We start from the raw sequence: 16,773 nt of genomic DNA on the forward strand, positions 1-16,773 counted from the left end.
GGACGGATTAGTGACATCTCCTGGAAAGTCAAGAGGAACTGTGACACAAGCAAGAGATTCATCAACAAGAGGCTTATACATTATTTCTGATAAATACTTTACTACCCACAGTAGTTTGTTACGGGGTTACTTTCCGATATATTAAAAGTTCCATACTGTAAAAGTGTTATTTCTTTCTTGTCTTTTTTAATTATCGCCCATATTCAGAAACTGTGTCATTTAACGAGCCATCAGGACTTCTGTTCAGTTTTGATGTCACAATGTTACCATAGATAGAAAGTGTAGCTATAGCGCTATTACAGTCAGTCCCCAGCTGCAATGCCGGTGCAGAGATGCTGAGACTGAGAATGCAGAACACCCGGAAATGCTGACCAATCAGAGCAGACTGGGCTTTTTCAGGAGGGGGGTTTAAAGAAACAGGTGCTAAAATGGAGCGTTTCAGACAGAGTTAGTATAATAAGTGCAAGTGCTAATCACAGTAAAGGGGCAATAAATGTCATAAATGAGACAAGGTTATCTTCTTCAAACAAGTCACACTTGCAGGAAAACACTGATTATCCAGAAGCAGGCATAATATGCCATTATCACGACCTCAGATACTTGATACGGCTAGTTACACACAAATGTTCTGGTGATTGTCCAGTACATTTTTTTTACACCGGTTGGTCAACATCCTCATTCATGCTCATCAACAGCCCCCAGCGCCAACAGCGAGGGTCTCATTGACGCTGGCGGATTTAACATTCAAGGAATGCCTCCTCTGGTTGGTGGTCAGCTCCCTGACACTGGTGGAATGCTATTTGTGTGTGTGTGTGTGTGTTCTGTTCTGCTGAATCACCGGCAACTGCATGAGGGGGGGGGGATGAGCCAAACAGGGACACAACTGTTGTATGTTCAGACGGGTGATTCAGCTCCATTAGATTGGTTGGTGTTTCTATCTCTTTGTTCCAGACTGAAATATGTCTTCAATTATTGGATGGATAGCCACAAAATGATGTGCAGATATTCATGGTGCACACGCAATAAACCCTAATGACTTTGTTGGTCCCCTGACTTCTCTTCTAGCGCCGCCATGAGGTTCACTTTTATGGTTTTTCTGTTCCTGGAACAGGTGATGGCACGACAACAAGATGCTGCATCTCTCTTCCATCAACCACACAGTGGTTCTTTTCTTCTCTCCACTTCCCCTGTCGTCTGTTCCTCTCTACATCAACCCAGTCAAATGAGGTAAGTTCATCCGGTGGCTGGTGAGTCAGTTGTCCCATCCTGTTTTTAAGTTCTTAGATATACTTCCATACCGCAAATCAGTATACAACATGACATTCATTTTCTGCCAATGATGCCAGAAAACATGATGTTTTTTTTAACCTGTTGTCACTGGTTTCTATACAAAGCTAGTCTGAGGGAAAGGGAGTTATTGCATCACTGTGTGACTGGAAGATGTGAGTAAAGCCTCTCTCTGTGTGTGTGTGTGTGTGTGTGTGTGTGTGTGTGTGTGTGTGTGTGTGTGTGTGTGTGTGTGTGTGTGTGTGTGTGTGTGTGTGTGTGTGTGTGTGTGTGTGTGTGTGTGTGTGTGTGTGTGTGTGTGTGTGTGTGAGAGATGATGATAGATAGACAGTTAGTAGTTACAATCATACTATTCTCTCTAGTAACAGAGTTGTGCGAATTTATTTATAATTGGATGTTACATATAAAAATTGAGAGAATATTTAGAAACACATAAATCTATTCGGAATGTTTATTCTAAATTTCCCTTTGGAGATTAATAAAGTTTTATCTTATCTTATTTTTTCTATTCATGCAAGAACACTTTTGCATTTGCTCATTTCTATTTCCCTGGCACACAACAGCACAGAGGGAAGATTATGATTAAAATTGGCAGAGGAGACTGGATGCTTTAATAAGTGGAGATACTCTCATTATTTTTGAATGTATGTCATATAAAGATAAGAATATTGCAGTAAAATGAACTGGTCAGTTTGTGCGTGTGTCCAGGTCAGAATATCCTGTCTAGCAGAAACCTCAACAAAACACATTGTCCAAACAAAACATTAAACTAATGACGTAAGTCCATACCCCGCTATGGAAAATGGTGAGAATGTCTGAAGTCCTATGAAACAAGTTAAGATCTTTTTTCAACAAACTGTGCAGAAAATAACTCAGCCTTATCAAAAGGGATTTGTGTCAGGCTGATACTTTTTGTTGCTTCCAAAGTAGTGTGTGGAGTATCATAAAATTTCTTAAGTTAGCTCTGACTTCAAAATATTAATTTAAAATTGGCATAAATGTCAGTAATTGAGCCGATTCTGGCTGCGCTGTTGATTCAGAGAGGAAGTATTGACTCATTTTTTGGACTTTTTATATCACTAACTGGGCGTTCAGACTGTCAAAGGTACAATAGTCAAAGAGTCAACCCTTTTTTCCTGCTTTCAGTGCAAATCATTAATCTTCCATGAGCCGTGTGATAACACCATCAGTCTGTAATGCGAGTGTATGCACATCTACGTGTGTTTAAGAGCTTTAAGTATGGAAACAGGATGGAACAAATAAAAGCCAGCCAAGTCTTTCGAGCCTTGCAGCCAAAAACGTGCCTGTACCTATTTATTCTTCTAGCTGGCAATACAGTTTGAGAGAGGCGAAGTGAACACACACACACACACACACACACACACACACACACACACACACACACACACACACACACACACTCACACACACACACTCACACACACACACACACACACACCCTTACAACACAAAGTGCTTCAAACAGACCGTGCAAAGTTTACCATTGCAACAAAGTACTGTGCCACAGAAGCCGTAAAACAACATCACAAAGTTATGTTGATAAAATGATATTTGGATTGAAGTGATATATAATCCAACACTGCTGGTCGACGTGTGGTTTAAAGTGAGGGCAAAGTACTGACAGACATGAAGCGAACAAATATGCATTAGCCAATCACAGTGAGCTTAAACACAAACTGAAGGAGTGACACCTGAAAAGTTAAACCGTTGGCACAAAACTGTACGTGTGTGTGTGTGTGTGTGTGTGTGTGTGTGTGTGTGTGTGTGTGTGTGTGTGTGTGTCTGAGGCTGTACTCACTTGCTCAGTCTTGTCAGGGGCCAGACAAACACACACACACACACACACAGCACATATCACAGCTTGAACAGGCTTCATAAAAATCTCCTGACAGTAAGATCCATGTCTTTTTCCCCCTCGAGGGGATTTGTAATCTTCTGAGGTCATATTTACCCTACGACACTGCTATGTACAACGGAGGTCATTAAGTGCACATGATACATGAAAAGAATGAAACCAGTGTTTATGTTAAATGAAAAAAAAACTACTTTGAGCTGTGCTGCAAGTCATATTGTTAACTGGAGTGAATGCATTGCTGCCGTGTATTGACTATAGGCCTCTGATTGATGTCAGTTGCACTGCTTGGAGAAGCCTTGAATGTGTTTGTGTGTCTGTGTGTGTAACATGACCGGTCAAGTGCGCGGCTATGCCTGAACAAACACGTCACCTGATTAGTTATTGGTCTCAGATGACGAGAGATGGTAAACAAGAGGGCAGAGGGTGCAGCACTTTAACGTACTTGAAACACAAAAGCTATTTCACACACACAAACACACACACACAAATGAAGACTGGAGTGATTTACAAAACGTGCACGCTCTGTCTCTTTCACACGACTACCTGAGTTTTTGTGTTTACAAAAGGAGGCCACGCCGTGTCTTATTTGAGCAGGAGGTGAGAGATCTTTACCTCCCACCTTTCTTTCCCTCCTTTTTCCCGTCCTACTTTACTTCCACCTTTCCCTTTTGATTAATGCATTGATCACTGCGAAGGTGTTTTATTAAGTAATAACTGTACAAATTAACTTATTTCATTCTGCCCACAGTTATGTAAATCAGGTGGTGCGGCCAAAACGCCAGCCCTCCCTTTCCTTTGAATGTGGATGGTGCGTTAAGGATGCGGTAGTGGGGACCACGGGGGATGTCAAAAAAAAAAAGTCCTGAAGCGAAAAGTTGGAACAGAATCTGCCTTTTAAGAAGACAACCTGACGTCACGGTGCGGTGGCCAATCATGTAGCCTACTGGCAAAATGTTGACACATTTTTCATAAGGTCAACAGTCCTTCTCGGGTCATTAACTCTTTATCTCTCTACAACTCGTATCGCACCATAACTGCAAAGCGATCCGATCAAATTGAAAGGATCTGATCCATATAAACATTTTCAGTTCCACTTGGAAATACATCATATTATGGAGACTATAGATGCTCTAACTAAATGTCACGATTATTTATTTAGTCAATATCACAATGTCAAAAAGGTAACATAATCCATCCATAATTCTTCTCCTCCTCTGCCTCTCTGCTCACCCATCTTTTCCATTGTGTTTTTATGGCCCTCATTACACATGTTAAGGATAGGCTGCAAACACAACTCTGCCTGTGAAAGAGCTGGGAGTGGACGGATGGGTGGAGAGAAAGAGGGAAAAAAGAAAGACGGAATGGCTAGACAGCCATTTTTCAAGATTGTTTTTACAGCCCAGATAAGGCCTTTACCTGGATGCATTCTAAATGAGTAAGGACCACACCGAACACACCCACAAAGACATGCCGACAGACTCATACGCACATGTGGTCACACATATAGATGAGGAAAAACATTGGCCATGACCCTGAACTTCCCTCCTCGAAATTGAATAGCTGTTGTTCTGGCGCCAAAGGTACGAACTGGCAACACCTTTTCCGACCTCTGCAATTTCAACACGAACCTATTCCTCACTCACCACGCTCAATGAAAACCAGCACCGCTTTGAAAAACACACAGTCACCTTTCAGTACTCTTAACAATGCAAACACAATCATATAAAAGTGTGTTTAAGCCAGGGTTAGACAGGAAACCACGGCAGTCTATAAAACAATAATGGTGTGGAAGATAAGAATCAGCCTTCCTTTTTGAGAGGTTGTTAAAACCCACAGAGTCAGTTAAATAGTCCCTAGAGCTTTATGTGTTGAAACTCCCCCTAGGAAACATGTAGTTACTGTATGTCATAGGTGAACAACTAAGCCAGTGTATGTGCATGTTCAGAAATCTAAGAAAGATAAGAAGAAAGAGATTTCAGGAGGACCCAAGTGGTGAGGACTAAATAAAAGTCATTCCATCTTAACATTGAAGCAATAGGCATATTAGGGTGCATAATGCATATGCTTAAAGTTCCCACATGATGCTAATTTTCAGGTTCATACTTTTTTTCATATTACTTTTTTGGGGCTCTACCCAGACATGTTTATAGGTTTGAGTGTTCAAAACACATCATAATTCTCATACTGTCTGTCTGTCAAAAATGCTCCGTTTTATCGCCTGTCTCTTTAAGCCCCCCTCCTTAAAAAGCCCAGTCTGTGATTGGTCAGTGTTTCCATGTGTTCAACATCTGCACTCTTGAAGTCTCCGCACTGTCACTGCAGCCGGGGAATGACTGTAACAGCCCTATAGCAGCCCATCTACCTATTTATATTATAGTTATGACATCACAACTGTACAAAAGTCCTGACGGCTCATTTAAAGTCACAGTTTCTGAATACAGACTGTGTGCATTTCACTGTGGATTAGGCAGTTTGATACATCTATAGCATTTAGACAGCACCTCAACTTACTTACAAAAAATACATGGTAATCTCACTTTTTACAATATGGGAATTTAATATATCTGGAAGTTATCCCAGTACAAAGAACTTTGGGCAATAAAGTATTTATTTATAATTTTTATTTTATCAATAGAGGTTCTTTAAGTACATATGCATGTGTTTGCACCGGGCTAAATGTTATGTCATCGTGATCTAAACTGTATGTTTATTGCCTCTACTGTATCTAATCACTTTTGAAATACTGTTTCTGTACGATCATGTATAATAAAGTAGATCAAACTGAAAATGAAAATGAACGCACACCACCATCAGTTCAGCCAATACAAATAATGTTCTTTTAACTCCCCTGGTAAATATAATGTTAAAAAGAGTGATTGTCTTGGTCCCTGCTTCGCTATAAGTGATATAAAGTGTTTGTGTGCTGCCAACAACAAGGCTCGCATGCAGCTAACATGCATTATCTTGCAAATTCTCCACTCCAGTAAGCTCTCTGAACAGTAATTAATCACTAACACTTAAAGTGTTTGCAATAAAATACTCATTCATGTCATGACAGGATAAGGTTACTCCTGCCAAACAGTGGAGTTATTATCTCTTGTGCGTGGGCTCTGTGGCCTGCAGAGATGAGGCCAATTTGAACTTTTCTTCTTATGGACTTTTTCCTTCAAGATTAGTCAGATCTTTCTTATTAAGTCCATATATTAATCAAATTAACTTGAATTGAAGGTCACTTTGTCACAAGTTTGAGGTATTTAATAAACACAGCTATTATATCTATATAAATGTCCATGGTCTTTATCATTCAGTCTATATGTCAGTGCACATGTTCCACCACCCAGCAGAGCCTCTCTGAGTCTGCCATTATCTTTTTACAGGCTCTCTCCTGGCCTCAGGCCTACAGTACAGGCAGTCTGTTGTATCAGTTGACACCCCCAGCAGCAGCAGCACCACCACCAGCAGCAGCCAGCATCACAGAGCTGCATTCTTGGCTGCAGATAATAAACACAGAATGGAGTGGACACTTCATAGCAGGCTCCACACGGCTGAGAGGGGAGGACCATACGCTGCAGAGACAAGACATCGACTCTAGGCCTCCTGCAATCAGGGGAACTCCACATTCCAGAGTATATCAATGACACAATGTATATAGTGTACAGTGTAGTACAAAGTGGAAGTAATGAATAAGTTACATGCATTCAAGCCTTGTGAACAACCACATCGCCTATCTCTCTCCAAAGAAATACATGTTAGACAAATGGCCAAATTGACAGGTCACTAAAAACGCCCCCTTAGTTACCACTGGTACACCTGTCGATCTTTATAATCTCATAATAAATTTACAATGAGCAGATTTAATGTTCAAAATTGTTGGTAGTTTGGATTATCACTGGTCCTTGATTTCAGTAAAAGGTAGCTATTGATTTTGTCTTAGGGATGGGAATAGAGAACTGAGTTTATCAGTTCCTTTTATCAGTGCCAGCTGACAAGAAGGAGCCGTGATTGAAAGGAAGAAACGGTCCAAAGCATGACGTTATAATAACCTTAACATCACACAGGCAGGCTTAGCAGGTTTTGTCTTTGAAAAACCTGAAAACATAAATATAAAAGAAAGTTGTACAAATTCTCTCAATTCATCTACTCTGTGTTATGACTCAGAAATAATAATACTGTTGCGTTGATCCTTTGTATGCCAACTTTTTTTCCACAAAGGAAATTGAACAGGAACGATAAGCAGAATTGATACAGGCATAGGTATCAACAAAATCATATCAATTCTCATCCCTAGTTTTGTTAGCTAAAATGACAAATGTGGCAACAGATTTGAACAACTTTAGCTAGCTGACCAATTAGGGTACATTAGCTGAATCCTGTAAAGAGGTTTTAATAGCTATATACATGATATTGTGCTAAATATGCATGCTATAGGCAAAGTGTGATTTTCAAACAGTATGTTTAAATTTTAACATTAAGAGAAAAGGCCTTTAGGGAGAGGACTAACCAATGTGGTTGTCAAACGTGAAGGTATCTCAGGTAATCCGTTTAGTTGGAGTGTAAACCCAAAACCCTTAGAGAAGGACAGAGCCACTAATTGACATGCTAACATTGTCAGCCAACATTTCATAGGATAAACCCTCTGTTTAATCCAGTCCTTACACGTTTGCTCTTGTATTTGAGGTTTTTAAGACATTCAAACTCTTTATATACAGAGTATTTTTCTTACCCTGCACACCTCTTTAAAATTTGGAGAAATCAAAAGCTTGGTAGATCTGCCGTGCCTGTTAGCGGTTGCTAAACCATGATTGGGGTTTAGCAAATAATCAGTTAGTGAAGACATTTAGGAAGATAACATGGTCCATGTTGAAGGAAAAGAAGTTACAGTTTGGTTTTACTAATATGATGATTAAACCATCAAATCAAACCTTTTGAAATGCACATTTTGGGGGTTTTCGTTGTCATTCATTGTTAGTCTGACACCTCTAACCGAGTCAACTGTTTTGCATCCTCACACTTTCCTTCCCATTTCCCGAAGCAGTTTGAAAAAATTGTGTCCGGCTAAACCAGTAGCTTTATGACACCACTATTTTGGATCATACCAACCAGAGTACTGTATGTGCAAGTCCACGTGTTCCAGTACCTTATTAGTCCATTATTCAGAGGCCTCTAGGAAGCCAAATTGAGGGTTAGACCATCCTCGGCATGCTCTGCTAGATGACAGGGCAAATATGTCTCAACACAGTTTATAGCTTGACTTTCAAGTTACCATCTAACAATAGCTTTAGGCTCTGAATCAAAGCCTCGCTGACTCTCCAGTATAAACAGGCTAAAGCTGTAATGCAGCGTGGAGTGAGGCATTTGTCACATAGGTACAAGTAGTGGAATTAGGTGTGTATGTGTATGTGTGCATGTTTTGAGTAGCACATAAAAGCACATACCAGGAGGAGTGTACTTGGAAAATAATGACTCTGTGTGTGTGTGTTGGAGTGGGCTGTTATTCATGCAGGTTACTCATTGATCCAGACGACTTGAGGGAGTGGTGTGCAAGGCGGCGATCGGCTCCACAAGCAGCTGCGAGGGGTTGCATGAGTGAATGCAGACACACACATGTATACAACAGGAAAAAAACCGACATGTACTCACATTTCTATACATGAGCTCTAAAAAAGATTCACAATCATTCTGCTTGTGTGAATGCATTTGCGTACAAAACACACGTGCTGACATGCAGGCCGACCTTCTCTCAAAGTCACCCCTCCACATCTCGGATGCTTGTCTAAACACCCCTACACATTAGAGAGGCAGGCATTTCACAACACACACACACACACACACACACACACACACACACACACACACACACACACACACACACACACACACACACACACACACACACACACACACATCAGACTACACATTGTTATTAGACAATTCCCAGAGTGAAGCTCTGACAAAGAATGTGACAGCTCCTCACACGTCGCACTGTAGAGGGAGATCACACACACACACAGGAGGAGGAGAGGCGGCATGACCCAACATGCACTTGGCTTCGATGGAGAACCGTCGGACACTCCATCGCACAAAGACTCTGGGAAGAGAGATGAGTCGGTAAAGCCGGCATTCCGCAGGATAGGGTTGTGTACACTGGACTTGAGCAGGAGCTTAGTGAGGGAGAGAAGTTGGTTGAGGGAGGAAGGGCAAGGAGGCTCAAGAGATGGAGGAGAAGAAAATCAAAGGAAGGAGGAAAGAAGGAAGATAGAGGGATGTCAAAAGTATCAGTCAGGACGTATACAGTGGGGCGTTTCTGGCGGCCCTATGGTTAGTGAGTCCATCCTTCAAACAAACAGAATGGTTCAAGCCTCAAAGGAGTAAACATTTCAGGAGCATACCTATGTTCCTTGCTTTGTATGTGACAGGGGAACAGCGGAACTTTTTAAAAAAAGAGGGTCTGGTGTTCTCCTATATTCCCCGATCTGTTATTTTTTCCACAATCAGTGCCGAATTCCACGGCAAATAGGCCTATGTAGACCCTACCCCTACCCCTAACCCTGACCGTAGACCTGACCGAAAACCGTAACCCCTAACCCTAACAAATGCTGAATGAATTCAGCAAAGGCATAGGCTTATGGGACCAGGCAACATAGGTCATGGACATTAGACTTTACTCGCACAATCAGTATTATCACAAAATAGTCTTCTAGACATTTCTAATGAGCTGCAAGCTGTCTAACACCCAGTTAAGAGACTATGTAATAGCCACAGATATAGTCCCAGAATAAAGCTTGTAAAATAAATCAAGTCATTCTTGGAGTGAATGAACTGTCAGTCAACACAGATGAACGACCTAACCGTCTCACTGTTTGAGTAAACAGTATGGCATTGTAATATTTTACTATTTTTCAACTGCAAATACAGTACAACCTGTGTGCACTCCATGTTTCCTCCAGCAGCATGAAGGCCACAGGTGATAAAACGTCTGTTTTCTGTTCTTTAGGTGCATAAAACAAACTCTCATTTTATATCTGAAGACTTTTTGGAGCTCTCTGTGCCACCTTTCTGTCGTGATGTCATGTTTGTAATGCTACGATAAGAGATCCTCCGGTGGCCTCTGGAGAAGAAATGTTTTTACAACCACACCCACAGATCATGTGTGGGCCTTCTTCCTTTTTTTTTTCTTTCTCACAAAGGGGAAATTAAAAAAGAAGATTATTTTAAATGTGCACATCTGTTGAGGGGCAGGAGTGATGACAAACCTACTGGTATTAAACATTTACCTGAAATCATGTCAACCCCTGTCCAACTCCCATGCACGCGCACACTTCAAAAGTTAGAGCCTTTTCCTTTAATCAGGCTGACGGTATCTTAAAAGAAAACACATTGTCGCGTTATGTAAGAGCAACACGCTTACCTGGATAGGAATATTTCTTCATGGCTGTAGATGTAGTGCTGTTTTCAATTTGAAATGCTTAACGGTTAATGAGTGTCTCCGGTTTCTCACTGGGACGTTTGCATCCGTAACTTTTCCCCCCGTTTGTTCCTTTTTGTGCGCTCCTCTCTCTCTCTCTGTCTCTCTCTGTGCCTCTCTTTCTTTCCACTGCCACTCCTGGACGGTCAGCTTTCCAAACGTACGCACCTGAGCGCAGGTAAATTCACTTCTTTTTGAGCTTCTTTTTTTTTCTTCCCCGTTAATTTCCACCGCGAACCACTTTGGCAGACAGTCTGTTTGGGAATGGATACAATCACACCTGCGCTCCTGACGCACGCCCAAGACCAGGGGGAGCGGGAGTGGTTTAGCCTACACTGTAACTTGAGGGGGGGATTTCACGCATAAAAGCTCAGAGGTGGAATAAAGGCATGCTTAAGTCATATTTGTTGTGGGCTTGTGGTTTGAGGAGAAGTTTCTGCAGCAACTTGATAAATTGGACAGCTCAGTAATCCTCAAATCTTCTGTTGAGCAATATTTAAAGCTCACATATGAATGGCTACCATCCAATATATTACAAAACATGCTAATCATTCTTTAAAAACAGACAAAAAGAAGACAAGTCTCTTTATGTCCAAGCATATGGTATAATTTATCAGGTGTTACTGGCATAGTTCTACTTAAATTGTCATTGTTTAATTCATCCGTTTCTTTGTTACTGTGGGGTGTAATGAATTAAAGCTGTGTGTGTGTGTGTGTGTGTGTGTGTGTGTGTGTGTGTGTGTGTGTGTGTGTGTGTGTGTGTGTGTGTGCGTGCGTGTGTGTGTGTGTGTGTGTTTGGTGTGGGGGAGAGCAGGGACAATTTGTTTCTAGTAACAACTTTGTGGTGGTTGGGGCCACGTGTTGAGTTATTCAACTGTGCCAGGCAGCCTTTAACCTTTTTTTTTTTTTTAATTCCACATGTCAAACTGTGGCAACCTGCTTCAGGTTCATAAGACCTGAATTCACATCCTGCTGCAAAGAGCTGCAGTTCTGAGCTGACCTCTTGTGGCTGCTGCCTGGTCTTGTCCTCTTCCTCACATCAGCACTCTGATCACTCTGCTCTGTGTTCAACAGCTCAACAGATTATCTGCCATATCTGCCAAACATTTGACTGACAGATCCTTTCCCTCATTGAAAAAAACTGAATGAACAACACATTTTTATGAGTGTCACCAGAGGTAGCTACCCTTTAAAATCAGCCTCTGATAAAAAAAGAAAAATCTGTTTTTCAAAGCGTGTTTATCAGTAGCTTCATTAGAACTTGCAGATGAGTGACACAGTGTTTATTTTAAAGAAATGTCATTGTCACACTGTCAACAGTGGCAGCTGTGGGTGGACCTGCAAGCTGTTTAACGTAGAAAAAAAACATTGCAGTACCATTAGATAACATTCAGCTGATGCTTTCATCCAAATCGACTTCCAGTGACGTCATTCAAAAGTGTGAGCGTGCATTGTCATCAGATGCACCCACAAGACTTTTATTGTCAATGATGTGATCGTTTTGCAGCGTGACACTTAAAACACAACTTAAAGGGGAACTAGGCCCATTTTCAAAATTCATAAATGTTGTTCCTATGGTTTAAAACAGTCCAAACATATTAGTACATTATCACAAGTTTGGGACTTAAGGCCGAGATCAAAATAAATGATGCTCTGTTAAGGGCTTTTATTGTGAAAGGTAAGAACGGAAGTGGTGGATCTGGTACATGGCTGCCTTTGTCAAGTTTTAAAGGAGTAAGGTTTGCTGTCTTGAATGGGGCTACGACAAAGCATCTGTGTTGTTTTATATTCTTCATGCCTGTGTTTCACAGTGTGAACACAAAAATGTGTTGCTTTATCGCTACGTAATATTGACATTCTGCATGATAGTACTGGTGACAAAAACAGTTGAAACAGTTTGAAATAATATATTTACGTGCAAACATTGTAAAGGCCTTTACATCTCTGGTGTCTGGCTTTGACAGAGAGTAGCTCATGTTAAAAATACTGATTGATCTTTACCAGGCCATGGAAATAACATGGTGGAACTTTAATTTAGGTGGTGTTTCCCGTTAAAGCCAGAATGTGTATGTTGAACAGTTGTTGAGGACTTACATTTTCATTTATGTGTGTCATTCTCCTATGAAAAGTCCAAAGTCTCACTTTAAAATGTAGGTTTGCAAGGGAAGTAGCACAAAAAAGTCAAGTGAGTCATCTCAGTCCTCCAGATGAATGTGCGTGTTGTGCATGGACGAATCACACATTTGTTTTTCACTGTAAAAGGTTGACGCAGCTCCGTTATGCATTTGCAGTCGTAAGGACGAAAGAATTTCAAAAACCATTCTCAGTGATCACACTTCTGTTGAAGTGTTTCTATCCTAACCAGGGTTTAAAGCTCCTATTATGCTAATTTTCAGGCTCATACTTGTATTTTTGGGTTTTTTAGAGTATACCTGAATATCCATGTTTTCACCCTCTGTCTGAAACTCCCTTTTTTTAGCGCCTGTCTCTTTAAGACCCCCTCCTGAAAAAGCCTAGTGTTCTCTGATAGGTCAGTGTTTCTGGATCTTCTACATCTGCGCTCCCTGAGTCTCTGCACCATCATTGCAGCAAGAAATCCACCTTTACATAGTATAGTTGTGACATCCCAACCGTACAGAAGTCCTGACGGCTCATTTAAAGACACAGTTTCTGCATACATTCATTCATTCATTCATCTTCAACCGCTTATCCCTGTCGGGGTCGCGGGGGGGCTGGAGCCGATCCCAGCTAATTTCTCTGTGGATTCAGCGTTTTGATACTTTCACATTTTACAATATGAGACCTTTAAATAGTTTGTGGTTAAATTATAACTCCACACTGGTATCTAAACCACCGCCACCACTACCTACCAAAGTAGGACACAGTATACTCAGAGTGATGTACTGTATTCTATGAAATATCACTTAGGTAAATGTATGATCAACAGTTTTTGACATATCTGTACATTGACTGCAGAACAGAAAAGTGAATAATAGTGATTCATTGCGCATACTGAGTAGGACCAAGAAAGTCTCTTTGAGTTAAAGTGAGTGAAGTTTTTGATTGCACCACCACACTTTGATGGTGACGGCAATAATAGCTCACAAATTAGTACCACCCACAAGCCAAATGCTGGTCAAATAAGTGGCTGGTCTATTATGTGTCTGGTAGATATGAACATTCACTAGTCATGTGGCAAATGGACAAAAAAGTCAATTTTGCAGAGTGTACGCTGGTATCTTTATTAAAATAAATAAGTGATGAATCACCCTCATGCATTAATTATCCATCAATAATAACTTAGTTTCACAAATGGTCCATGAGGATGAGGAAAGATAGAAATGCATGGCAAAAATAGAATATTATCAATTTATTTTTTAGAACCACTCAGCATTTCCTAAATGATGTTTTCAGGGGAGCTTATGTCTTCTTCAGAGTAGCAAAGCTCCCCCTGTCTCCCTCTGGTGCCGGGAATCACAACAGCATGACCGTCTGTTTGCCAGCAGCAGCCAGAAACCGCATCAGGCTCTTCTGTGGGGACATAATAATACCTCATAACTGCTGATTCAGGCTCAGTGTCTCTGTGTTCCAGATGTATCAAACAGTGACCACCACATGACCCTATGACTCCATCTCACAATGCAGGATCACAACGTTATATTGTTCACATTAATAATGCCTTTGTGTTCATGTTTTCATCTCATCTCATCAGTTATTGCTGTGGTCCCAAACATTTGTTGTCAGAGAATTATGTTCAGTGGAAACACTTTTGCCCGGATTCATCCAAGGATAGGGAGGAAGAGCGTGTGCTGTATCAGCACAATCCAAACATCAGAAAAACCACACTGTTCCCCAACCATCATGAGAGGAAAACTGCCTGATGTTGTTGATACAAACTGCAAAGATTAAGTGTTAGTGTTAATGAAGCAACACCTGATGATTGTAACCATAGACTGTGTAAAGAACTGGAAGTAGCCTTTAAGTCATGGTCTGTTCTCTCAACTTGATCCAATCCTACTCGTCTATTATGAAACCTGCCCCTAGTGGACATTGGGTGAACTGCATATTTTGGCACGTCTGTATATGATCAACCAGGAAATCCTCTGTGGTGGAGGAATGATTGTAACACAGCTACTTACAACTCCACTAACAAGGTTATGTAGACTTTGTAGGAGACAGGTCATTCAGAATGGCTGCTGTAAAGACATATCATCATCGTCAACAATAAGTCAGTAAGAGGTGAATCCTAAAACTCCGCTGGAGTTTTGAGGGAAAACAAGTGACGCTTTGGTAGATTGGGCTTAAAAGTGCACTTCTTTGAATGCTGAAAAAACAACTCTCACCAGAATATGTGAAATAACAATGTTTTTTTTTTCAAAGCTGCATGCACAAACATGTCAGCATCACGAAATGACAAAACAAACAGAGAGTGACTTCATCCACTTTATCTTGACATAAAACATAGTTTTGGTCTGCTATGTTAATGTTCTGAATAACGAGTACATCGCCTTTGAGCTTGCAGAACTATCCTATTTACATTTGCGGTTGCTACACAAAAATATTTCCAATCAGTTCGAATTTATTTAAAGCCGAACAATTTCTCTATGCTACCTGTAAACGTTGATATACACCTATCAAAAATGATCAGTAATGTTATACACAATACATGCTCTACATAAAAATTAAGTAGAAATGTTACATTTTACTTTGAAATATAGCATCAAATAATGCAATAATTTTCCCTCGTAATGTAATAACTTGACCAATAAAGTAAGAAAAATGTTCTTTCATTCATCTTCAACCACTTATCCCGGGGTCGGGGTCGCGGGGGTGCTGGAGCCGTTCCAAGCTGACATCGGGCGTGAGGCGGGGCACACCCTGGACAGGACGCCAGTCTATCACAGGGCACATAGAGACAAACAGAGACAGACAACCATTCACATCTACGGGCGATTTTAGACTCATCAATTAACCTAACACATGCATGTCTTTGGACTGTGGGAGGAAACTGGAGAACCCGGAGAAGACCCACGCAGACACGGGGAGAAAATGCAAACTCCGCACAGAAAGGCCGAGGTCGGGATGCGAACCTGTGACCTTCTTGCTGTGAGGCGACAGTGCTACATTTTTACTACATTTTCAGGAAAGACTGACTTTGTTTTTGGCCACTGACTTATGCCATTATATGTAAGACAATAACCACATCCTGGGGCTGAGGCATAACAGCTGATCTAGGCCTTTCATGCTACAGGCTATAACCAGAACACCTCTATAGGCTAAAAGACGGATAAACGAGAGTTCTGACATTATGACTTGAACGTAAAAAACAATATTCAGATAGAGTTTGAAAGCAGACTCTTTGAATAAAACTTTTTTTTTCACCCAACACCTACCTACACCACTAAACACAGTATATGTCACAGTTTCCACTGTAATTTCTGTTTCAAAAAACAGCTTCTGACAAATTTAGCAACAGCATAAAGAATACTGTTTTATGACCTAGCCTTGATCAACAACAGCACCTGTGTGTCACACCAGATAGTGAGGTCTCTTACTGAGGTAAATATAAAACAGATTGTCAAAAAAATGTGGCTTCAAAGTAAAAAATATCATATCCTCTGGTTATGTAAACACAGCTCTTTTTGGCTATGTAAAACTGTGGCAGATTATTATCTCCCAATGTGTTATACAGTATTTTACAGGTTGTGCCGTGCCTTATCATTTGGTGTTTCCTGTTACAAGCTATGACACGTATGGAAACTGCTGCAATTGCACAACCTCGAGTTTTCTGCACATGTAGAAAACTTTGCCTGGAGTGACACAAATGGAACATTTGTCGTGTTAAAGAATTGGCCGTAAAGTCTTTAAACTGTGACTTTGTGGTGCCGCTGCTCTTGGCTTCTTGATGTAAAAGTCAACTCATGTTGTTTTTCTCGTAAGAGGGGTCTCAGTTTCCGTTTCTGTGCTACCATTGACCTCAAACGCACAGTTTCCATTTCTAGCTGGACTTTTTACAAGTTGAATTGTCCCCCTTCAAACACACACACACACACACACACACACACACACACACACACACACACACACACACACACACACACACTGACACGCACCACTATATCTTTACCCCACTTACAGGCATAAA

General features: G+C 40.9%; 1 protein-coding gene across 1 annotated transcript in view; it reads right to left on the minus strand.

The window, feature by feature from the left end:
• The window catches only part of LOC310959909 (neuronal-specific septin-3-like), an 82,449-nt gene extending 71,583 nt beyond the window's left edge, over window positions 1-10,866 (minus strand). The window contains 1 exon segment of the mRNA XM_083931434.1: window positions 10,572-10,866. Coding sequence (XP_083787560.1) covers window positions 10,572-10,593 — 22 coding nt within the window. The 5' untranslated portion in view covers window positions 10,594-10,866.
• Window positions 10,867-16,773: the final 5,907 nt, after the last annotated feature.

This window comes from Echiichthys vipera (genome assembly GCF_963691815.1).
Source record: "Echiichthys vipera genome assembly, chromosome: 17".
NCBI classification, from domain to species: Eukaryota; Metazoa; Chordata; class Actinopteri; order Perciformes; family Trachinidae; genus Echiichthys; species Echiichthys vipera.